The sequence below is a fragment of the Arvicanthis niloticus genome, chromosome 8 (assembly GCF_011762505.2).
Source record: "Arvicanthis niloticus isolate mArvNil1 chromosome 8, mArvNil1.pat.X, whole genome shotgun sequence".
NCBI classification, from domain to species: Eukaryota; Metazoa; Chordata; class Mammalia; order Rodentia; family Muridae; genus Arvicanthis; species Arvicanthis niloticus.
In genome coordinates, this window is record NC_047665.1 from 85,661,907 (window position 1) to 85,686,479 (window position 24,573).

Here is a 24,573-nt window from a genome sequence, read left to right on the forward strand (position 1 = left end):
TCTTCCAGACTGAACTGTATCTCCAGACCTGACATGCTAGCTGTCATGTTCTCGGCTTTTTAAAATTAACAGTCTGAAAAGGACCCTCGGTATCAAGTATGTGCCGCCTTATACGTGTGGGCTTGGCACTGCTGCTCCTACCTAGCCGCCACCCCTTGTTTTAAGTAGATTCCATTCTAAAAAAAAAAAAAAAAAAAAAAAAAAAAAAAAAAAACAGAAACAAAAATGCTGACCATAGTGGTGCACAAGTTAGTCCCAGCATCTAGAAGGAAGAGGTATAAGCAGGAATCTGAGTTGAAAACCAGCCTGGTTTCCAAGTGAGATCTTGACTCAAAAAGTAAAACCACCTGGTCTACAGAGTGTGTTCCAGGACAGCTAGAGTTACCCAGAGAACCCCTGTCTTGAACAGCCAAAAAAGAAAGAAAAGAAAATGTACAGATTTACATCCCATCCTTATTCACTGACTTGAGGGTGGAGTTTCCTGCAACAGTGAAGACATTTGTGTGTTTGCATTGCACTTACTGTAGCTTATGGCCAGGAGTCCTGAGATCTTCACAGAGGACTGTAATGTAATTAGATAATAACCTGTATCCCAGAACACATCCATAAATCCCTACCCCATGTTGCATAATCACAACCCACCCAGTCGCCTATAGTGAAGACTGGATGTAGCTGAAGTCAGGGTTGGTACCACAGATAGAGAAGCTGGTGGTCGATGGGCTAAAGCCGTCCACACTCTTTGTTGGTTTGGATTTTGTTTTTTCAGATGGTTTCTCCATGTAGTTCTGGGTGTCCTGGAGCTCCCTCTGTAGACCAGGCTAGCCTCAAACTTACAGAGATCCACTTGCCTCTGCTTCCCAACTGCTGGGATTGAAGGTGTGCACTACCATGCATGGCTTGTATTTGTAAACTCTTGAACAAATGAGCCGTTTACCCAGTCCCTGCATAACAAGTCTTAAAAAAAAAAATAAAGGCCCCAGGTAGGAGGTCCAGAGAGGTCTTTGCCCACCGAGAAGCACTAAGGAGCCTGGAATTATAGCACATGAGATTGTTCCTTCAAGGGAAGGAATGTGGCACCTGTTACACACCCAGAAGCCTGGAGCAGATGTGCTTTCTATCCAGGTGACCTCGTCATTAGTGCAACTAGAGACTTTTCCAGGATTGGGCCCTGCCCTAGACCCTCCAGTATATTTGGTTTTCTCAGTCAGTCTATAGAGCCCATCTTTATGGTCTTCACAAATAGTTTTGATACAGTCACGTCTGATCTGTCCTCAGGGAGACTTAGGCACAGTTTGTTGTACATGAGACTGAGTTAATTATCACTAAACTATACTGTACTTAAATACACCTAAGATAAACCACTTGGGTCAGACTCCTGACATTAGAACAAACACTGGCTACTGGGTCGGGTTGAACCAAGCCACCTTCTTGCCTCTCTCAGATTGTCTTCCCTTCCTGCAGCCCGTAAAGGTTTCAGAGATGACATCTCTCATACAGTCAGGGGTGGGCTGGAGTGTTGCCTCAGCATGGTTAAGAATACTTGTTGCTTTTGCAGAAAACCGGGGTTTGGTTCCCAGCATGTGCAGTGTCCCATAAGCACATGGATCCCATGCTGTCTTCTGAGCCCCATGGGCATTGGGCACACCACACGTGTATGGTATACATACATACATGCAGGCATATTCATACACATAGAATAAGTAAAATTTTAGTCAGGTGTTGTGGCATATGCCTTAATTCCAGCACTCAGGAGGCAGAAACAGTTCATCTCTGAGTTCCAGGCCAACATAATCTAGATAGCAAGTTTCAGGCCAGCCAGGGTTACATAGAGAGATCCTGTCTCAAAACAAATTAACTAAATGTAATTTGATTTGGGGACAGGAGAACTGGCACGGCAGTTAAGGAGTAGTTTGGACTTTTCCAGAGTACTCAGTTCAGTTCTGAACATCCACGTGGGGCAGTTCACAACTGTCTATAATTCCAGCTCTGGAGAGATCCAGTAGCTCTGATCTCTGAGGACACCTGCACTCATGTGCACACAGCCACATACACATAAAAGTGAGGTTGGGGCTGGAGAGATAGCTGGCTCTTTCAAAAGGCCCAGGTTCAATTTCCCAGCACTGACAGTGGCTTACAACTGTCTGTAATTCTAATTTTGGGGCATCCTACACCCCTCTAATGTTTCCATGGGCAACAGCCTCACAAATGGTCCACAGACACCCAAGTAGTGTAAACACCCAGACATACAATGTAAAACGTAGGGACTGGAGAGCTAAGCATGCTCTTATGGAGGACCTGAGTGTGGTTCCCAGCACCCACATCAGGCAGCTCACATCAGGGCCTATAGGTCCAATTCCAGGAATGATGGCCTATAAAGTAAGAAAAAAAAAACTTTAAATAAAAAAATTCTAAAGCTAGTCATGGTAAAAATGTGTTTGTAATCATGGCTATAGGCCAGCCTGGTCTACACAGTAAGTTCTAGGACAATAAAGACTATATAGTTAGACCCTATTAAAATAAATGAATGAATAAATGAATAAATAAATATGAAGTTGGGTGAGTTGGAGGATAACACACGGAGCAAGTTGAAGGGAGAAATGGGAAGTTAGATATGATCATATTTCATTGTACATTTTCAAAAATAAAAAGTATTTAAAATTCAGTAAATGTAACTTAAAATTTGTATGGTTGTCTATCAAAATTATAAATATTAAAAGATACTTTTAAAAAGAAGTGCTAGAATAAACTATCAATATGTTCTCAAAGCTGGGAAACTTGTACATACAAATTCACATATTCCATTTGAGAACTCAGTGCTACTACTTTGGAAATTTATTTCTATCTTATGTATATGGGTGTGTTGCCTGTGTGTGTGCAGTGCCTGAGAAGGCCAGGAGAGGTCATCAGACCCACTAGAACTGGAGTTAAAGAGACAGCATATGAGTTCTGGGAACTAAATCTGGGTCTTCTGGAAGTGCAGACAGTGCTCTTAACCATGAGCCATCTCTCCAGCCCCTATTACTCATATATTATATATATATATATATATATATATATATGGCTACACACAAATCCCTGAAGATAAAGCAAGCAGTGTCCATTTTTTAGCATGTTTAAAAAAGTGTAGGTGGGCATGATAGCACGTCATTAATTGTCAGAAGCCATCTAGGAAAGGCTAAAGGCATGGTGAATTCTCTGAAGATGGCCCACTGTTCTGCATGGCTGCAGTGGGCAAACTCTGAATTGCAGGGCCTTCAGAGGTTTCCTCCCAGGATTGCTTCTCACTGCTGAGATGCCTTTCCTGTCTTTGTTACATATCCTAACGAGTCCTGGGCATTTGGCCCACCCTATTGGGCAGATGTTTTGCAGAGCAACCTGAAGATATACTCTTACGTAGTAATGTTGTGTAGTTAAATTGTTGATTTCATAATTCCTAATAATGATTTTATAGAACTCCTAAATTTATACAAGTAATTTAGAGCCCTCTATAGAATTAAAGTTTCAAACAGAGCTTTGTAAACCTTCATGTGTCATGGGCTAATTACACTAGGGAAAGAAAGCAGGCTTGGAACAAATTTACAATTAGGGAAAACATTATTTCTAGATTAGCTGTGAGTCCACAATGTGGTAACTGAAGGTCATAAACTGGGAATGGACAATTTCTTGTAGGTACAAGGACAGAAAATACAATATTGATTAGTTTATCTATACAAAACCTCAAAACTAATAAGACACTAGGCAGACGATTTGTCTCGACAAAACCATGCTAACTTGTGACATAAAAATTATTGCTTTAAACTTACAAAGAACTTATGGGGCTAGGAACAGATAATGAATGTTTAGTCAGACACTAGGCTTAATGGAAACATGGAAACAATCCTGCCGTTATTCTTTAAGTCTTATCAATCTTTGAACTAAATTATAGCCTTAAACTTACTATGAACTTATTGGAATATAAAAGTATTTAGAAAATCATATAATCAATTGTCCTGTTGTGAGTTTCACCTGATAGTTGTAATTTTTTAAGAGACAGTATATATACAAGAAAACAAAAACTAAAGGTTGTTGGAGCTTTTTTTCTGCTTCATCCAGAATGAGTCAGTGTTTTCTATGTGTGTGAATTTTCTTGTGCTTCTTTTCTCTTTGGTTCACAAAGAGTTAACAAGTTCCAAGCATCTCACCTGGTCCTTGAGCCAGAGAGAAAAAAGCACTATCAATTAAGTCTTTTTCTTCTTAATCCTCCTACTGCCAGCATAAAATAGTAAGGAAAAAGAAACCAGTGCTTATTAACACAAAATAGTAAGAGATAGCCACAAAAACAGAGTTCCAAGGCCAGAGAATATGTGTCTTTGGCTGATGCTGTGCCCCACTTCAGCCTTTTCCTCTAAAGACCAGGGCAGGCCCAGACACTTAATCCCCAACAGCACTTGGGTGGCATAGATAGGCCTCTGTGAATTCAAGACCAGCTTGGTATATACAGTAAGTTCAAGACCAGCCAGAGCTACCTAACGTGACCATATCTCGTGTGTGTGTGTGTGTGTGTGTGTGTGTGTGTGTGTGTGTGTGTGTGTGTGTGTCCCAAACAAAAAACAACAAAACAAAACCCATAAGTATAGGGAAAGACTATCATGTTCTCATTGTTTGTGTATGTGCTATGTACCTTTGTGCATTCTGGTGGAGGTGAAGGTCAATGCTGGGTGTCTTCTTCAATATCTTCTGGCTTACCTTTTCTGACAGGGTCTTTTACCAGTTCAGTTAGACTGGCTGGCCGGCCAGCCCTGGAGATTCTTCTGCCTAGGCCTCCCCAGCACTGGGATTTCAGCTGAGTGGTGCCCCCCCCACCCCCACCGCCTAGGGGATTCCACCCAGAACCTCAGGACTATACAATGAACACTTTATGATGAGCCACCTTCCCTTCCACCCCCTAACTTTAACGTTATTTTGAATACATCTGGTATTAAAGCATAATAGTTTATCCAAATTTATATTTGACCTAAGTCTATGTTAGCATTAACAGAAGGCATCAGTGGATGAGCTCAGTGGGTAAGATCGTATGCCTCTGCAAACCTGGTGACCCGAGTTTGATCCCAGAACCAACAGTGAAGGAAAAACAAACTCTGCAAAGATGTCCTCTGACTCCATAACAGTGCACACACACAAATGCATGTACACAAAATACTAAGTAAAAAAAAATGAATTACAGCAGGCAAAATTTATAGACTCAAACATCAACAGTTATGGTAAATACCTTTTACAATTAATATAGCTTCAATTTTAGGTGCCTTTCAAATTTTTTCTATTTATTAAATTTTCTATTTTAGGAAATAAAACTGATCTTAACTTCAATATAGGAAAGAAAACAAGTATCCTCAAGCTTAACTTCCTCTTGTTTTGAGACAGGGTCTCACTATGTGTTCTTGGCTGGCATGGAACTCAGAGTCCCCAGATTAAAGGTGTGTAAGCTACCAGGCCCATCAGCCTCAGCTTTGACAGTGACAATCTTCAGGCGCTCCTGCCCTGCTGAGATCACTTACTTTTATTACCGTTAACTTCTGAAGATTCTTAAAGGCAGTCAGTGTAGTTCAAGGTCGCTTTGCTCTTCAGAATGCTTGTGTATTTTATTCTTTTTATATTTGCATTAAGAATGGCAAGAAAGCAATCCCCTTTCCAAATCAATCGGAGACAGAAGACTCACTCACTTCAGAACTACTGCAAATTATTCTACAGTGAGAAACGAAGGCTGCCGAGTTCTCCTTCCTAGTTTAACTCTGGGGTAAGATTGGCAGTGCTACTCCCTGCAAGCCTTGAATTTATAAGCATCTGGGCGTAGCCCACAGAACATAAACAATGCGGGTCTTTCTCAGTCACTTGGATGAGTTTTAAGATGAAGTGAGAGAACTCGATACAAGGCTAAAAGCACAGACTCTACTGCAAGGAAAGGCAGCTTAAGGGGTCAGGGTAAATGTCCTATCTCTGAAGTCCTGCCCCTGCCTGGCAAACAGATATGCAGACACATGGCAACTGTTACAGTGTGGTGTGAGGAGGTAGGTTTTCCACAATCCAAATCCTACTGCCAAAGGCAAGAGGTGTAGTCTTGTGTGCGAAAACTCTACTAATTAAGGTTGAAATCTACCATTGTCCGGATAGCCCTCTGGAGCTCCCTGTATAATGCAAGCCTCCCTTCATTGGCAGGGCTTTCCCTTCTCTGACCTCATCTAGGGAATTCAAATCCCCTACCACACACCTCTACCTGCAGAAAGTCACACAGCCTTAGCGAGAGTACAGGTTCAACTTTCTTTCCTGATAAGAACATCTGGAATGTTCCTACAGGCAGTCTCCAAGAACTATATAAGCCTTGAATCGCCCCAGGTAAAGTTGATCTGCCTCCCTGCATCTGGCTCTGGTGTGTCTTCTTCACCTTACGCACTCACAAGGCTTCTGATGCCCCCCCACCCCCATCGTCTCTGCTCCCTTTGCCCTCATGGACCAGTATCAGCTGATGCTCCCCAAGGGCAGAGAGGGTCACAGTCTTGTTTAGAAAAGACCCTGGCTCACTTGTAACATTATTATCTGAAGCAAGTCCTTCCTCATATGTGGAGGAGAAAGATCACATAACCCATGTACACTATATGACAGCAGCATATTTCATCCTGTACTGAGGTAAAGATAAACTTTTAGTAGGCATTGGGTAGGAATCACTTCAGCTATCCTGAGTATTACCAGCAGCTTTCCTCTCAGGTGTTCAGCTGTAGGAAGAGCCAGCTAGCCTCGGTGTGCATGCTGCATGCAGACAACTGACTCACAGAATTCTCATAAGTCAAGCTGTGTCAGAGTTGGTCAACGGCTGTCTGTCAGAAGAAAATGGCCACAAATGTTCTTTTTCAGACCATGGGCAGGGTTACTGCAGGTCAGCCTGTCTGTCCTCTCCTTATGACATACACCAAACAAGGGGAGAAGCCTCCCTCTCCCCAGATGTTTGATTCAAATGGGTAAATCCTCCAGGGACTGTGGTAAAAGACAGAGAGCAGCAGCTTATGCTCCGGAACCCCACTCCTCCCACCCCCACCCCCACCTCCCATCCCCCCACTGCCAGGACTGTCACTCTACTTCCAGGCCAAGGGAAGGATCATAAAACTTGACTAAAAATTAAAAGGAGCAACCATGTTTCTGCAATGTGAACAGTCTCATTCAGAGGTAACTAGACAAGCCCTGTGCTGGGGGTGGCGCTCTGTGTATTGCCAGCCTGCTGGCCTCTTCAGTGGACTCAATAAACAAGAGAGACAAACATTGGGGCTTGGGGTATAGATCAGTGACAGAGTATACGCAGGTCTGACCCTCAGTACCGCACACAGACACACAGACATACACACAGACACACAGACATACACACACATAGATACACCACACACAGACACAAACACACACACACTTTTCCAATGTAAGATGAAAATGTATAAAATATAAGAACTAAACAAAAAGTTTTCAATCTCCTTTTAATATTACTTAACATAAGAAAAATAAGAACTCTTAGATATTGCTAGCCTTCTGGGGTGTTACAAAATGGGTATTTCAAAGAAGAACAACTCTCACTGTTTAGCAGAGGAAATAGAACCTTGGAGTTTACACAGCAGAACGTAAGACTGGCCACCTCCAATTCAGAGCTGGCCCTGGCGCTCAAGTTCACAATGCATCCTGGAATCAGCAGCAGCGGAATCTTCATTTGTCTCTGGAGAGATCTGAATGAAAAGAGAAGTGACTTCCACCCGCAGTCTATGGAAATGTTTTAGGAAAATAGTTTCAGGTCTACATATAACCTAGACTTTCAGCTGGATCCTGAGAGCTGGTCTTCAGCAAGTGGAGATCGGCTGCTCTCCTCCAGTTCTGCAGGTGCTGGGTGCCCTAGCTGCTAACAGCCACGAAGAGCCGGCTCTGCTGCTTAGATGAGGTTTTTCAGCTCAGCATCAGTCAGCTCGTTCACCTCCATGATCTTCTCTAAGTGCTCCATGTACCGGCTGTGATCTTGAAGGAAATGCGGGACTCGCATGTTTTCAGTAACTGCCAATTCTTTTAAGCGGTCCACATCTTCGTAAGATACCTGGGGGGGAGGGGGGGAGATAAAAGAAATTGTTTTTGCAACTACAAGTGATATTTGGAGGGGATCAAGGACCATTAAATGAGAATGTGTGGATATAAGGCCAGGCGTGGTGGCTCACATCTTTAACCCTAGCACTTGGGAACTTGGAGGCAGAGATAGATGGCTATCTGTGAGTCTGGGGCCAACCTGGACTACATAGTAAAACCCTGTATCAAAACCCAAACCAAAATGTGGTCTGCTGAAATACAAAAACAAAAGTGGTCACTTCCTTTCCTTTACTACATTAAATGAAATATTATTTTTATGGCCTCTCATAACTAAGCACAAAAAAGTCAGTATCTGACTTCACACCCTGTCTTGGAACTAAATCAGTCTGTGTGAATATTAGGCAGTGAGCTTCCTGTGTGTTCACAGTGGACTTTGACCTTTTTGGAGCTACTGAGAACCCAACTTTGGCCTGAGCGTGCTAGGCAATTATTCTACCACTAAGCTACACACTCAGGTAGAAGAGACTTTAAACTCAAATAAATCTCTTGATTAAATCTAAATAAAAGATATCAAGATCAAATCTGAAGAAGGAACACTCTTACATGCTGGCTTCCTGATTCTGTTTATTAAGCTGGCAGATGTAATTTGTTAGATTCTCTTGCTTTAACTTTGAAATTTTCTAAGCACTTAAAAACCATTGTGAACTCTCCGTGCTGGCCAGAGGTGCTCTGCTGGGGAGGAACTGTCCCCACGCCTCACTCAGTTGTAGGCTCAGCGATTCGTCCACTGTGGCAGCACGGGCAAGCCTTACAGGGATGGCCAACTCCCTCTTGGTCAGGATCCAGGCTCTGTCCATAGGAGAGAGTTTTGTAAAGGAACTGTAAACATGGCCCCAAGCCTGTGGTTGAGGAAGTCATAGCCCTAGCTGGGAAGCTACTGCTGCTGTTTGGTAAAGGAAGTGGGGTTCCTACCAGATCACCTTCTAAATAACCATGTTCACGCCCACAGGTGAACACTGCTGTCAGCTGAGGCCAGAGCAGATTCCTTCTGCAGTGGGCAGGAGTAAACTCATAATTTTGACTCATAACCTGTCAAAGTGTCAAGAAGTAAGTGACACTTGAATAGGCCATCTACGTCACTCTCCCAGATTCAGAAGATGGAAGAGGGGTCAGAAAGAGTGCGACAGCTAGTGGTGGGGGATGCTGAGTTCTGGGCTGAATTCACAGCAGCTATGATGACCTACACACGACCTGAGACTGAACGGGAGGCTCACGAGCCCCCACTGCCACCCCCTAACTTGGAAGCAGTTAGTGGTTGATGGCAAAGGAGACATTTGTTTGGCAGTGTTGCCATGGTGGGCTGCCTGTGTGTCTACAGTCAACTCCCCCGGCCCCCTCTCCCCTAACTGTAAAGAAACTCGTTAAAAACAGGCATGAAGTCAGGAATGCTAGCAAACACTTTAACCCCAGCACTTGGGAGGCAGACACGGGCAGATCTCTGTGAGTTCAGGGCCAGCCTGGGCTACACAGGGCTGCACAGACCTGTGCAGGGGCATGCGAGAGACCCTGTCTCAAAACAAACAAGCCCATGAAAAGGGAACTAGTTGAGAAGAGAAAAACTTTTACAATTCTATGTTATTTTTACCTTTAAATTCTAAATCGAGGCTGATTTTATTATCTATTTTTGAGACAGGGTCTCACTGTGGAGCCCTGGCTGTCCTAGAACTCAGTATGTAGTTCATGTTGGCCTTGACTTCAGAGATCTCCCTGCCTCTGCCACCTGAGTGCCGGGATAACGGTGTGCACCACTAAGCCTGGCTTGGCGCGCTCATTTTAAATAGTCCATGTTCTGATCACATCTTTCAGGGTTGGCAGGAAGTCTTTTTGAGAAGAAACCATAGTCATATTGTACTTCCATCTTAATGATTTTTAATGTTTATATTATCAAAGTTACTTATTTGTTCCCCTAAATGTAATAGAAGTAGGTTTCCAGCTTATGACAGACATGATTGAAATATACAGGTGTGTCTTGTCCTGTCACAGCTGTAAGACGCTGTGTCGTTCACACACTTCAGATTGATGGCAGCCCTGCTCTAACCAAGTCTAATGGCAACTTAAAAAAAAAAAAAAAAAAAACACAGTGACTATATAGTGGGGCTGGGTTTCTGGAAGGTCACCGGAAGGTCAATGGAAGGTCAGAGCATGGTCTAGCAGTCGGGAATCACTGCTCCCTGCTGAGTCAGCACTCTAGCCCAAGGGCAACATTTTAAAAACAACATTGAGTCATTTAACATCTCTGTCATATTTTGGTAATTTTTCTCACAATATTTTAAACCTTTTTATCATTATTAAACTTGATTAAGGCAATGTGTGGTCAGTGATGTTTGATGTTCCTACTGTATTTAATTTGTATCACAAGCTGCTCATATCAGATGGTGACCTTGTGAACTCCTGAGGTGCAGTGTCACTGTTCTCATTTTGTTCCCTCTCTTCAGGCCCCCAGCTCCCCTGATACCACAGCATAGAGCCAATAAATTACCTCACAATGCCCTCTGAGGAAAGACTCAAAGCCCTCTTCCCTTTAAATAAAAGACAAGAGATGAGTAGATGCAGTAAACAGTGCATGCCAAAACGTACAGCTCTGTGTTAAAGGCCAAGACGTGACAGTGAGGAAATGAAACATGCTAGTCCAGTGGATGGAAGGAAGAGAGGGCCACGCAGGGCCACGCAACCTCACCGCTGCCAGGGAAATGCTGTAGTGCTTTGGAGAGATCACAGTCCCTCAAGCAAAGTCTAATCCTGAGCAAAGCCCTGCACTGAGAGATGAGCACTGAGAGCTGCAGAAGCCAGGGGCTAAGGGAAGGAGCCCTGGCCAGAACACACAGTACAGGTGAGGCAGAGGGCTGAGGCGAGGGCCACAACACAGCTCTTCGGAGTTCAAGGACAGCCAGGTCTATACAGTGAGTCCTGGGCCAACAGGGCCACATAGTGAGATCATGCCTCAAAAACAAATAAAATCAGAGCATTCGGGACAGACAACCTCTCTTGTTAGGGGTGAACGGAGCTGGTGACTTTGAGTGGAGCAAATGCTTATTAACTGTTCCCAAATTCCTAGTGCCCCTGAGAATGATGCTAAAATCTACTCTGCCTTTGCTCAGTAAATGTAGTGGCAGGGGCCAGATGATAATATGTCTGTTTGCAACAGTGCTTGCAAAATATATACAGATTTTTAACATTTTCAAGAATGTACTTACGTGTTAGCCTGTATGTATGTATGTCCCTGCTGCTTTTAGAGAGCAGAAGAGGGTTTTGGATCCCCTGAAACTGAAGTTACAATTGGTTATGAGCTGCCATGTGGGTCCTGGGAATCAGACCTTGGTCCTCTGCCAGAGCTGCAAATACACTTAACCACTGACTCGTCCCTCCAGTCCCCCAAATGCATTTTTTAAAAGAGTTACTGTGTGTGTGCCTGTGCAGATGTGCATGTGTATGCAGATGCCTGCTGAGGCCAGGCAAACGCATGGGTCCCCTGAAGCAGGAGCTCCGTCTGGCTATGAGCTACACCACGTGGGGTGCTCAGAACCACGCTCAGGTCCTTTGCAAGAAGAGCAAATGCTCTTACACCACTGAGTCATCTCCCCAGGTCCCTGAGTTCTGGAATCTTTGAAGACCATTGTTAAGACCTGTTGCTTAGAAAGGATTCTTTTAAAACGTCCGAGTTTACTGACAAAGTACCTGGTCACTGGAGTCCTTGCTGGTCACAGACAATGAGATTTGTACTGTATTTTATTTTATACTGAATTAATGATAACTCTTTTTTGGAAATGGTATGGTTATGTTAGAGCATAGACTTGTTCATAGGAGAGCTCAAAACACCATGCGTCATAGTTACAGCTTCCTTTCAAACACTCTTAGAAAAACATTTAAAAGAAAGGTATTGTGGTGCATGCCCACAATCCTAGCACCTGGAAACGCTGTCTCAAAAAAAAAAAAAAGTTTAAGGCCATCTTCAGCAGCTAGTTGGAGGCCATCCTGGGCCCCATGTGATCCTGGTTCGAAAACAAGCAAACCCAAATTGATGGTTTTTTAGACGCACATGCAAATAAGGAACATTTTCCCAAATCATTTATTCCTGTGTCTCTCACTGATCACAGAGAACATTTCCTTCTGATATCACAAAAAGAAACCTGTTTCAGCAGCAACAAAGTAACAGGGTTTGACCCTGAGTTGCTTTCCTGCCACCTGGCCCGCCGTTCACGCACCTTGCCCAGGGCAGTCAGCAGATGAAAGTCTATGGACTCTCTGAATCGAAGGATTTGAAGGATTCCATCCAAGTACACCTGGTCTTTACTGAAACACCCTGGAAGAACCAGAACAATGTTTACTTTCTCTCTAGGCAGATATTTTAAAATATCCTTTCCAGCCCTGGTGTTTACCTTCTAATGTTTATAGAAATACAAAATTAGATGCTAACCATTCTCTTTAACCTGGGAACATCTCTGTACTTAAAACATTCTAGTATTTATTTGATACAGGGTCTCACTCACTGTGTAGCTTTAGCTGTCCTGGCACTCACTATGTAGACTAGTCTAGCTTTGAACTCACAGGGATCCACATCCCTTGTGTCATGCTGGGATCAAAGCATGAGCCACCAAGCCTGGCCTGGCCCATGTTCACTTTCATTCAGTTAGTTTCACAACTTAAAATGTAGGATCTCAGAAAGTAACAGAATAGTACTGGATAGTACAGAGTCCAGTACTTTGCCTGAAGAACTCCCTTTAACTGCTTTTTCTTAACTAAAATGACATCTTCCCCCAAATTAAAGACCTGTACTTAAAGTCCACGATATACAAATATCACCCCCCACACACCCAAGTAACCATAAGGGTAAATCCTTGGTGTGAGAGGGACTGGGGTGAGAGGGAGGACTTAACAAGGGCAATATGGCGATGTGGGGTTTTTGAATGTCCTCTTTTCCTTGATGTGCTTTGAACAATAGCCTAACACCTTTATAAGGAAGGGTTATGACCCTGGACACTATGGCACATACCTGTGATCCCAGGGATTTGGGAGGCTGAGGCAAAAGGACCTTGAGATGGAGAGAAATAATATGATATTGTTTTGGTTGGTTTTGTTCGTTGTTTGTTTTGTTTTTAAAGATTTATTTATTATGTACAAAGTGTTCTGCCTGTATGTATGCCTGCAGGCCAGAAGGGGGCTGCACATGTCATTATAGATGGTTATGACCATGTGGTTGCTGGGAATTGAATTCAAGAAGAGCAGTCAGTGCTCTTAACCTCTGAGCCATCTCTCCAGCCTCAGATCGGAAGTTTCGGGCTCAGGAATGATCTCAAGGCTGTAAAGTGTTTGCCTCCCAGGCATGAGGACCTGAGTTCGACTCTAAGAACCAGGCTGGCTTTGAACTCACATCTATTTCCCATCTCAATCTCCTGAGGAGTGGGATTACAGGCATGTGTACTATGCCCAGCTAAAGCTATAGCTTAATGGTTTAAAAACAGTAAAGCCCAGATTCATCTACACAGGGAGTTCCTAGTCAGCCAGGGCTACCATGTGAGACCTTGTCCCCAAAACAAAACAAAAAGCCTAACACTATGTGTGTAGTTAGGTCGGTACAGTGCTTGCCAAGCATGCGGCAGCCATGGCTTGGAAGCCCAGCACTGTACAACCCTGGGACAGTGGTGCACATCTGTATTCTAGAGGCAGACATAAAAGGGTCAGAAGTACACAGCAAGTCTGAAGATACCCTGGACTACCAAACCTTGTTTTAGAAAACAAACCAACTGCTGGCTGTGGTGGTGAATTCCTTTAATCCCAACACTCAGGAGACAGTGGCAGGTCTTGGAGGGAGGGGCGGGAAGGGGAAAAAAACAACCAACCAAAGAACCAACGAAACTACACACACACACACACACACACACACACACGGGGTGGGGGCGGGGGAGGAAGGAATATAAGTAATACATGCTCATAATCCTAACACCCTGGAGGCAGAGGCAAGAGTCTGGCAAAGTCAACAACAACCCTAGCTACATAGTAAGTTCAGGGCTAGCCTGACTCTCAGAGCCAGCTCATGACTCAAAAACACAGAATAAATGCACTTGAGGTGATTTAGATTTTCTTTCTTCCCATGAAAATGGAGATGAGACCCAGAATTTAAAGAATGCATAGTATTAGACAAGCCATGGTGGTGTGCACCTTTAATCCTAGCATTTAGGAGGCAGACACCAGCAAATCTCTGTGAGTTTGAGGCTGGCCGGGTCTACATAATGGTGAGCTACTTAATCAAAAGCCCTTGTCTCTCAAACAAACAAACAAACAAACAAACCCAACCTGCTCCCTGACAACAGACTGCAGAGGATTAGAAGCAGAAACTTCTGAACAGAGTCTCCTTTCAACTCATTCACACACACAGAAACTGTCCCGTTTCAACTCATTCACACACAGAAACTGTCCCGGACGATTTGGTGTTCACACTGAAATCCCAGCACTTGGAAGTCTCAACACAGGGGCCAAGCCAGCCAAGTGTACAACATGAGACCCGGGCTCAAACAAGGCTCAAACATAAAAGCCACAGTCAACATGAAGAAAACCTCCCGCCTTGCTTGAGCTAAAAAAAAAAAAAAAACCCAGTATGTAAGTGGATTATATTCTCTATGTGGTCACATATTAAATAATTACTGCTAATTTTATTAGGTATGCTAGTAAGTAAGCATGGCAATTAAGAACAATTCTGACACCTGAGCTCCACCCCTGAAACCCATGAGAAAACGCTGGATGCAATAAAATGCATGTGTTAACATTGGCCTACTGAGAAGCTTGGGGAGCCAGCCAGCCTAGAGCAGGTATCGCAGAGAGACCTGCCTCATTATGGTGGAAGGACAGAGCTGACTCTAAAAAGTTGTCCTGTAACCTCTATATGCATGCCACGGTGCACGTGCAGGCTCATAAACACACATAGACACACACACACACACAGACACACACACACACACCCATGCATGCATATGTGCACATATACACACACAAAAATAAATAAATAAAAATTGCCTTCCTCCAATCAAAAACAATCCTACCAAGGTATACGACACTTGACAAGAGTACTGAAAGCTGATCTCTCAAATTTCCCAAACATGTGCACATGCTCCCTCTCGACCAAAAACCTCAGATAGGAGACTAGGCATGAAGAATATTGGCCACATTCTGAATCCCAGGCATGGGCGGGTGGATGGCATCAAAGACAGAAAAAAGAAACTGGAAAGAGTTCACAAAATGGTAAAAATATTTGTATATCATACATATGGCAAGAGATTTATATCTACATAAAGACCTCTTGTGATTCAATTTTTTAAAAAAGGCAAATAATCCAATTAAAATAGGGAAAATCAAGCAGATGGTTGTTATAAGAAATACAGTGATCAACCAAGCAAATTAAAAGATGCCTAAAACCACAGTCATCAAGTAAATGCAAGCCAAAACTACAAAAACCTACCTTTCCACATCTACACTGTTCTGTACTCTAGAGTAGTAGTAGTAGTTGCTGGTTTAAACATGAAAATCACAAATGTTGCCCAAAAAAAAAAAAAAAAAAAACACTGGCGATGCCCCCAAAGCTAAGCATAGTCACCAAGTCCCTTGCCTGGTCTACTTCTAAGCAGAGTACGGTGGCTTAGGCTTCTAATGCCAGCACTCAGGAAGCTCCAGGACAGGATAAGCTACAAAGTGAGACTCAGTTTCAAACTCCTATCAAAACATCCACTCGTGGGTATAGAGTCAAGTGTAAGAAAACACACTGCACATTGGCTCCGATAACATTCACAGCAGCATTACCCCCAAGAGCCTAAAGTGCACGAAATGATGAGCCGAGTCTGCAAAGGGTGAGCAAGCACGGCCGCTACAGCATGCGTCTAAAACATCCTGCTGGGCCAGTGACGTTCTAACGACATGAATCTCAGCACTCAGAGGCAGAGGCAGGTGGATCTCTGTGAGTTTGAAACCACCAAAGGCTAAACCCTGAGTTCCATGTCATCCAGGGCTATACAGTGGGGCAGTTTAAAAACAAATAGAAAATAAATCCTGCCAGGCGGTGGTGGCACATGCCTTTAATCCCAGCACTTGGGAGGCAGAGGCAGGCGGATTTCTGTGTTTGAGGCCAGCCTGGTCTACAGAGTGAGTTCCAGGACAGCCAGGGCTACACAGAGAAACCCTGTCTCAAAAAACCAAAAAAAAAAAAAAAAGAAAGAAAGAAAAAAAAAGAAAAAGAAAAAGAAAAAGAAAAAAAATCCTAGTTGGAGGAAGCCAACCACAAAAGATCACAAATTATGTAATTCTATTCTATGAAGTGTTCAAAACAGGTAAATCTACAGAGACAAAAGGTAAAAACCACTAAAGGTATTCCCTGAAAGCTGAGGGAGAGAAGATACAGGGAAGAATTCTAGTGGGTGTGTGTTTCTCAGGGGTGGTGGGATGGGAAACAGAATACCAGAAATTAGTGGTAATAACTGCATGGCTTGACAGTACTGAAAAAATGATGAGGTTTACATTTTAAAGGGGTGAACTAACTGTAAAGCATATGCCATCTTAAATATCTCAATAAAGCTGTTTTTAAAGTCAGAGAGAGGGACTGGGAAGACGCTCAGTGGTTAAGAGTGCTTACTGCTCTTCCAAAGGACCCAGGTTGGGTTTCAATGCCACGTGAAGCCATTCACACCTGCCTATAACTCAATTTCCAGGGGTCCTGGTGCCCTCTGACCTAAGGGCACAAGGCATACACAAACTCACAAAGACACATACATACACATAAGTAAAGACAAATTAAGTCTTAGAAAATAAATAAATGGCCAAAAAAGATTAGCTACTGCTTAGTCAGAGACTGGCTGATCCAGAATGCTGTGGGTGCTCATTCTATGTAGTTACAAGAACTTTTACATTTACTTACAAGTGGAGGGGTCAGAGGGCAACTTGCAGGAGTCACCTGTCCCCTTCCACCGTCTGAGTCTCGGGGATCAAACTCAGGTCATCAGGCATGGCAGGCAGTAGGCATCTCTTTCCTGCTAAATCTTGCTAGCCCTCCCTGCTGACGGGCCTCAAACTTGTATCCTCCTGCCCCAGCCTACTGGGTGGTGGGATTACACATACACATCATTTTGACTAACTCATTCTATTATTCTTTCCAGAGTCTATTGGTCTGAAATGTTTCAAGGGGGTTGGGCAGAAAGAACACTGTGTGTGCTCTGGGGCTGCATAGCAAGAGCCTGTTCACAGGGAGAAGTGATGACCTCAAGTCACAAACATGTCGTCATCAGATTCAGGGATTAAAACATGACCCAAATCACTAGCTAACAACTAAGAAGTCAGCAGACCTACCACTGAGGGACTCTTACCTGGCTGAGAAGTGTCAGTCCACCCCCTCTTGGCTCTTACACAATAGTCCCATCTTGTATTAGGGTCCTTGACAAACTTGCCAATATCTTTGAAGAGTTCACAAAAAGACATTTGGCTGGCTTGATACACTGTGTAGTACAGGAGAGCAGCCCTCCACAAAAAGGGGTCTTTTCTGAACAGGACACTATGAATGCTTGCCAGTCCTTCCTCTGTAGGATTGTTTGGCTTCAGCTCGTGTTTTTTGCGGCCAATCCAACTGTTCCACGGTTGCTGAAGGTTGTTAATGCCCCGAAAGTAATGTGTGCCTACAGAGAAGAAAATGTACAAATGATAAGAAATGACATTCTTGCCGGGTGGTGGTGGCGCACGCCTTTAATCCCAGCACTTGGGAGGCAGAGGCAGGTGGATTTCTGAGTCCGAGGCCAGCCTGGTCTACAGAGTGAGTTCCAGGACAGCCAGGGCTATACAGAGAAACCCTGTCTCGAAAAACCAAAAAAAAAAAAAAAAAAAAAAAAAAAAAATGACATTCTTGCTTTGATCCCTTCCCAAAGGAAATTTGCATTTATCTAGAATACTCTTCCTCAAAGTCCCAGTGCTAAAGGCTTGTCCCCAACTTGGTGCTCCTGGTAGGTGGTAGGACCTTTAAGGTATAAGGCCTGGTGAAGGTGTGGAGAAGGGGACCATGAGACCCTTTCCTATTGCCCTTTCTGCTTTCTTGACCATGCTCTGTGGCCACATGAGCCCACCATGATGTGCTGCCTTACCAGGGCCAAGGGCAATAGCATCAGCCCACAGGGAGCTGAAACCTACAAAATTATGAGCAAAACTAAACATTTATTTTTTAAGTTTACTGTCTTGGGCTACATGAGACCCTGTCTCAGAAACAAACCGACAGACAACAAACCAATTTCCAAGATCCCAAAGCCTTTCATGGTTCCTTTCCCAGTAAGTTTGTACTTGGAGCTAAGGATGATCAAGCAAAGATCCTGATGACATCTTCTAGTGTTGGTGGTTACAACTGGTCAGCTCACCTGGGAGGCATCTCAGACTAGGATTCTAGCCACTCCACCAGCATCAGAGTCCCTGAATGCTTGCAGTTCACAGGTTTAGTCCATTACTGTCGTGGTGAGAAGCATGGCAGCAAGATGGCAGAGAGGGTTCTAGAGAAGGAGCTGAGAGTTCTACATCTGGAGCCTGACTCTGGAGTCAGGCCTTGAAGGCCAAAGAAAAGAAACAAACTCCTTAGAGCACAACAGTGTCCTCTGCCATGCCCCCACTGGTTCAGGCCTGACAGTTTAAGCTCCACACTAAGTCCAGCCTGCTCCTAGGGAGATGAAATCTTTCATCTGCTTAGAAGGCTCCAATATCGTGAGCTCCAGGCTCCTTTGTTGCCTTAATCCCACAGATACACTCTATCCAAGGGCAACTCAATAACTTCAAAGGCAACCATGGATGCACTTTTCTATCTCCCAGATAGTTCCATTGGAGAGGCACCCTGAACACCATAACCAATGGCCCCACCTAGGATGAAGAAGCCAGATTCTGTTAGCAGCCCAAACTTCCTGAAGACAGACAGTTAGGGTTACCTCTTGGGGTGGGAGTGGGGGGAAGATAATGAGAACAAGAGGTAGAAACGAGGCAGAAGTTTAAGGATGGGGCCTCAGTTTATGTCTTTGCCAATAAGCTGAAGATAATCTTGGTCCTGTCCTGAATGGAGGCCAAAAATGGCAGAAGTTAGCTCTGGTTCTTTGTCTCAGCCTAAAATGAACAACATTGATTGGAGGATGCACAGAATGGCAGAACTGAACAACAGTCAGACAACAGTCCTTTCTGACAGCAGCTTTGGAACTGGGTTTCTAGATTCTCATAGTAAAAGGGTATCTTAGGGTTTCTAGTGTTCTGATGAAACACCAAGAACATATCTTATAAAGCAAAACATTTAATTGAGACTGGTGTACAGTTCAGTGGTTTAGCCCATTATTGTCATGATGGGAAACGTGGCAGCATGCAGGCAGACATGGTGCTGGAGAAGGAGCTGAGAGTTCTACATCTGGATCCACAGGCAATAGGAAAAGAATGTTACACTGGGTGTGGCTTGAGCTTCTGAGACCCCAAATTCCACCTCCTAATGACACACCTACTCCAACAAAGCCACACCTCCTAATAGTGCCAGTCTCTATGGCCAAGCATTCAAACACATGAGCCTATAGGGGCCATTCCTATTCAAACACATTCCACTTCATGCCCCCATAGGCTTGGAGCCATAACATAATGCAGAAATGTATTCAGTCCGACTATTAAAGTCCCTATAGTCTGTAACAGTCTCAAGCTAGTTTAAAGGTCCAAAGTTCAAGGTCTCTTCTGAGACTCATGCAATCTCTTTGCTGTAATCCTTGTAAACTAAAAATGAAAAACCAGATCACAAACTTCCAATAGGATATATGTTACCATTCCAAAAGGGAGGAAAGGAAACATAATGAGGAAAGACTGGACTAAAGCAAGACTGAAAACCAGCTGGGCAAACTCCAAACTCTGCATCTCCATGTCTGATGTCAAAGTTTTCTTCAGCTCTCCAATTCCCTTCTGCTTTGTTGACTGCAACACACTTCTCTCTCTTGGGCTCGTTCCATACCCTGTTAGCATTTTTTTTTTTTTTTTTGCCAGGTATCCCATGGCTTTGGCATCTCCAACATCTTGGGGTATTCAAGGCAATCCAGGCTTCACCTTTCACAGCTTCACACAGTGGCCTCTCTGGGCCTCCGTGCAGGGACACCCCTGGCACATGCCTGGCCTCAGCACTTTCCTTAGTCGTGGAGGGAGATTCTATAAACCCTTTCTTCTATCCTTGGCTCTAAAGCCATAACCACATGGCTGAAGCTCCCAAGTTCTATTAGTTGCTGGGGCTGGAACGTGGCCCCTTCATTCAAATACATCTTCATCAGCTTTCTGTTTTCGATGGTTTCCTTCAGTGCCTAAGCTTGGCTGTCCTGAAATTCCATCTGTAGACCAGGCTGGCCTCAAACTCAGAGATCTAGTCATCTCTGCCTCTGGAATTCTGGGATTAAAGGCGTGCACCACACCCAGTCCTAAACTTTCATCAGTTCCTTTTTACAAATTGGAAGCTTAGCTGGGTGACATCTTGCCCAGAGGTCACCACTCCCTTTTAATTCATTCACCGTCAGGCTTTTCTTTAATCTTTTATCTCCTTGAACACAGGACTTAGCTCCATGACACTTCTTGGTGTCCCCTTTCTCCTTGAACTGCATATTTTGTGTTATTCCTTGCTCAGCTCAATCCTTTCATTATAGATTTTTGTAAGAGTGAACACTAATTAATAACCACACAACAGGGTCAATACTAGTTTATTTTGAAATTTCCTCTGCCAACTCAACTAAGCCAAATCTCTTCACTTTAGCCTCAGGCAGACTTTTCGGACAAACGCAGAAAGCAGCCACATTCTCAGCCCAAATTACCAGAATGGTCTCTAGGCCACTTACAAACATTCTCTTCTGAAACCTCTCCAGCAGGGTCCCCACAGTTCAAATTACCCCTAGAACCACTGTCTTTCATGCATCTACTAGTATGGCCCATTAAGCTCCACTTAAATCATTAAACTACTTTTCTAATCCAAAGTCCCAAAGTCCACATGGTCAGGCCCATCACAGTAATACCCCACTCCTGGTACTAATTTCTGCCTTAGTTATGGTTTCTATTGCTATGAAGAGACACCATAAACATGGCATCTCTCATAAGGGAAAACATTTAATTGGGGCTGGCATACAGTTTCAGAGGTTCAGTCCATTATCATCTGGCCCAACCTGTGGGGCAGTAAACTGGGACTGGGGGACCACCTGAAAGAGAGAATGGGGGACAAGGGGCATGGAGAATAGACAGCAAGTCAAGAAGTCTGATCAAGCTGTCAAATTTTTATTGTTCCCATACCAAGTTATATACACATAGAAGCAGGATATGGGGTTGGGGGTGACGTAGGGTCTCTTTGTTTCTGGGGAGCACAGGTGTTCTCAGGAGGGAATGCAGGTGTTCTCAAGAACAGGATGTTGGCTGGGTGAACAGTTCAGCAGAAGGAACAGAGCAGAATAGGTTGCTAGGTACCTGTCCATAAGATCTATAGTTATTTGTTCTTAACTAAGCTAGTATTTTCCCACCAAGGCTACCTGTCCATAAGATCTATAGCTATTTGTTCTTAATTGGGTTAGTACTTTCCTGCAGAGGCCACGACTTTGAGCCAGTAAGTATGTATTGCTGACAAGGCAGTTAACATTTAAGCAAGGTCGCTCCCAACAATCATCATGGCCGGAAGCATGGCAGCCTATAGGCAGACATGGTGGTGGAAAAGGAGCTGAGAGTTCTACATCTGTATCCACAGGCAACCCTGGGCACCTTGGGCATGGCTTGGCTTCTGAGATCTCAAAGCCCACCCCCTTAGCTACACACCTCCTCTTAAAAAGCTACACCTATTCCAACAAGGCCACTTCCTATGGCCAAGCACTCAAACACATGAGTCAATGGCCGCCATTCCTATTCAAACCACAACAAACGGGTGATATCCATTTCCCAATTATAGCCTGACTCATAAAGGATTTTGGCCTCTATCAGAGGATCAGATGTTACACTTGCAATATAAAGCTATTTCCTTTTTTTTTCCCAAGAGAATGGAATATATCTTTGGTCATTGGTAGAGACCTAACACTTTAAGCTACCCAGAACATTTGAGTTAATCTACTTGGGCCAGTACCTGGCTAAGGGACCACCTTGTGGCAAAGTGGGTTTACTTTAAGCCATACTTAAGAGATGGAGGAAATAAACATCCCTTAAATCAGATGGTATACTTTCCCTTCCCAGAAAGCAAACCTCTAGTACAGCGAGCTGTGGAGCAGCAGCTATGGCCTGGGTTAGCCCTGCTGACTTCTCTGAGTCTGGAATTAGAAAGGGGATGGCAGAAATATCCCTGTCCAATCTATTTGTAGCAGGAGGCCTGTGATTGGACAGGGGAAAGGGTGCGGAGCTAAGGGTGGCAGAGAGGGGACGCAGTGACACAGGAGGAGAGAAAGGTGGCAGAAAAAGGCAGCGGATGTCAAAGCTGGCTTTTGTAGTCTCAGGTAGTTATGCATATCAAAAGGTTAGGATAACTGGGATAACTTGTCTAATTGTGTGAGCATCTTCGGTACTGAGATTTTACTGATATATTAAATCCATTGGTTAACTATAAGTTTTAGAGTTTTGATTTATCGGGTTAATGGGTATTGTGATATCTAACTGCAGGGATGATGGTTATTGCTTGGGGGTAGCCTAGCGCCGTGGAGGAGGCAGGGTTGGCATAGCAGCCAGGCCAAGAGCCGTGGAGGCAGGCTGAGGTAGCAGCCACTCCAACTTCTTGGGAGCCCCAGCAGGCGGGCCAGCATTAGTGCGGGAACATGGCAGCTAAGCCTGGAGCCAGCCGGACACCTTTTCTAATACCTCCCGAAACAGAGGGGTTACTTTCCCTTCTTCTTGTCTCTTTCCTAAGCATGCATGCCCTCAATTTCAGATGTGGAACTAAAACCAAAAGGACGGAAATGACTTCCCAAGATTGGAAATGACATACAGTTCCTGCGAAGCTGAACAACGTCATGAATGTTTACTAAATATTACTAAGAAAAGAACCACTCTGAAAGAATAGCGGGGAATTCTTGACAATCACATGAGTAAGTGGAGAGGGTGTCCCTACCTATCTCGTGCCTCAGCATGCCCTCCAGCCAATGCTCTCGTGCAGTAGAAATATTGATGGTTAGAGTTGGGCATCCGTTTACTACTGTCATGGAAGCCCTGGAAAGCAGGTCTTCGGTGAGATGAACTACAATCTAGGCAGCAAGAAGAAAAACACACATTCAGGGCTGGTGAGACGATGCAGTGGGTTAGGGTACTCAACATCAAGGCTGATGACCCAAGCTCCCCAAAACCAACATGCTCCCAGGAACTCCCTAATGTTGTTCCCTTGTCCTGTGAGTACCATACACACTGTGGCATGCATGTTCCCACATACTGATAACTATATAGTTATACAATACACACAATGCACACTTATGCACATGCACAAAATGTAAAGTGAGAGGAAAGTTTTTGCAAAATATGAGCCTATTATCTAATTAAACTAAGTTGATGAAATGTATATCCAGTCACATTTGAACTTTCTAATTTGTTTTGATTTGTTTGCTTTTGAACCTTATAATTTTAACCCTCTGAGAATTTATGACTGTTTACTGGATTGAAAGGAAAGAAAGGAGGCTGGTTGTGGTAGCACACACCTTTAATGCCAGCACTTGAAAGGCAGCAACAGGAGGACCTCTGTGAGTTCAAGTCCACTCTGGTCTATATAGCCAGTTCCAGGACAGTTAGGACTGAAAGAGACCCTGTCTTAAAAAAGAGGACGGAATGGAGGGAGAGAAGAAAAGAAAGAAGACAGAAGAAAGAGCACACCAGAGACTAGAGAAACTAAAGCAAGAAGAACAAGGTGTAGGCTGCAGAGAGAATTGCAGGCCCACTTGATCAACTTAGGGAGATCCTGTATCAAGCAAAAAGTTAAAAGGGAGTATAGAGCTTCACGGCAGGGTGCTTGCCCAAGCCTCAAAACTCACACAAAACTGGAAAGAACTAGCATGCCTGTGTGTGTGTGTGTGTGTGTGTGTGTGTGTGTGTGTGTGTGTATCAGAAACCTGCACCTTGTCAGTTCTGGTTTTGAGATTGATGACTAAGAAGACTGCAGCAAAATCTCTCTTCACTGAGAAACTCACACGATGCTATAAGCTACACATACAGGAATGACAACCAGTAAAACAGGACTGACCAGACAAATCCTGCAGAAAAGAGCATGCATTTGGTACTAGTCTTGAGTGCCAGAGCTGCAGCCAGGCCTAGCCTACCCATGGCCCATACCTCTCCCAGGCCCCTCCCACCCATGCCCCATACCTCTCCCAGGCCCCTCCCACCCATGCCCCATACCTCTCCCAGGCCCCTCCCACCCATGCCCCATACCTCTCCCAGGCCCCTCCCACCCATGCCCCATACCTCTCCCAGGCCCCTCCCACCCAT

At 44.1% G+C, this 24,573-nt stretch overlaps 1 protein-coding gene across 4 annotated transcripts in view; it reads right to left on the minus strand.

The window, feature by feature from the left end:
* Window positions 1-7,476: 7,476 nt before the first annotated feature.
* Window positions 7,477-24,573, minus strand: part of Matcap2 (microtubule associated tyrosine carboxypeptidase 2) — a 37,809-nt gene continuing 20,712 nt past the window's right edge. For all 4 annotated transcript variants that reach the window (XM_034509843.2, XM_076939721.1, XM_076939722.1 and 1 more), the window contains 4 exons: window positions 23,213-23,345; window positions 17,484-17,789; window positions 12,345-12,442; window positions 7,477-8,095 (listed from right to left, as the gene is read on the minus strand). In XM_034509843.2, the coding sequence (XP_034365734.2) occupies window positions 7,937-8,095; window positions 12,345-12,442; window positions 17,484-17,789; window positions 23,213-23,345 (696 nt within the window). In that variant the 3' untranslated portion in view covers window positions 7,477-7,936. The remainder of the gene's footprint in view (window positions 8,096-12,344; window positions 12,443-17,483; window positions 17,790-23,212; window positions 23,346-24,573) is intronic.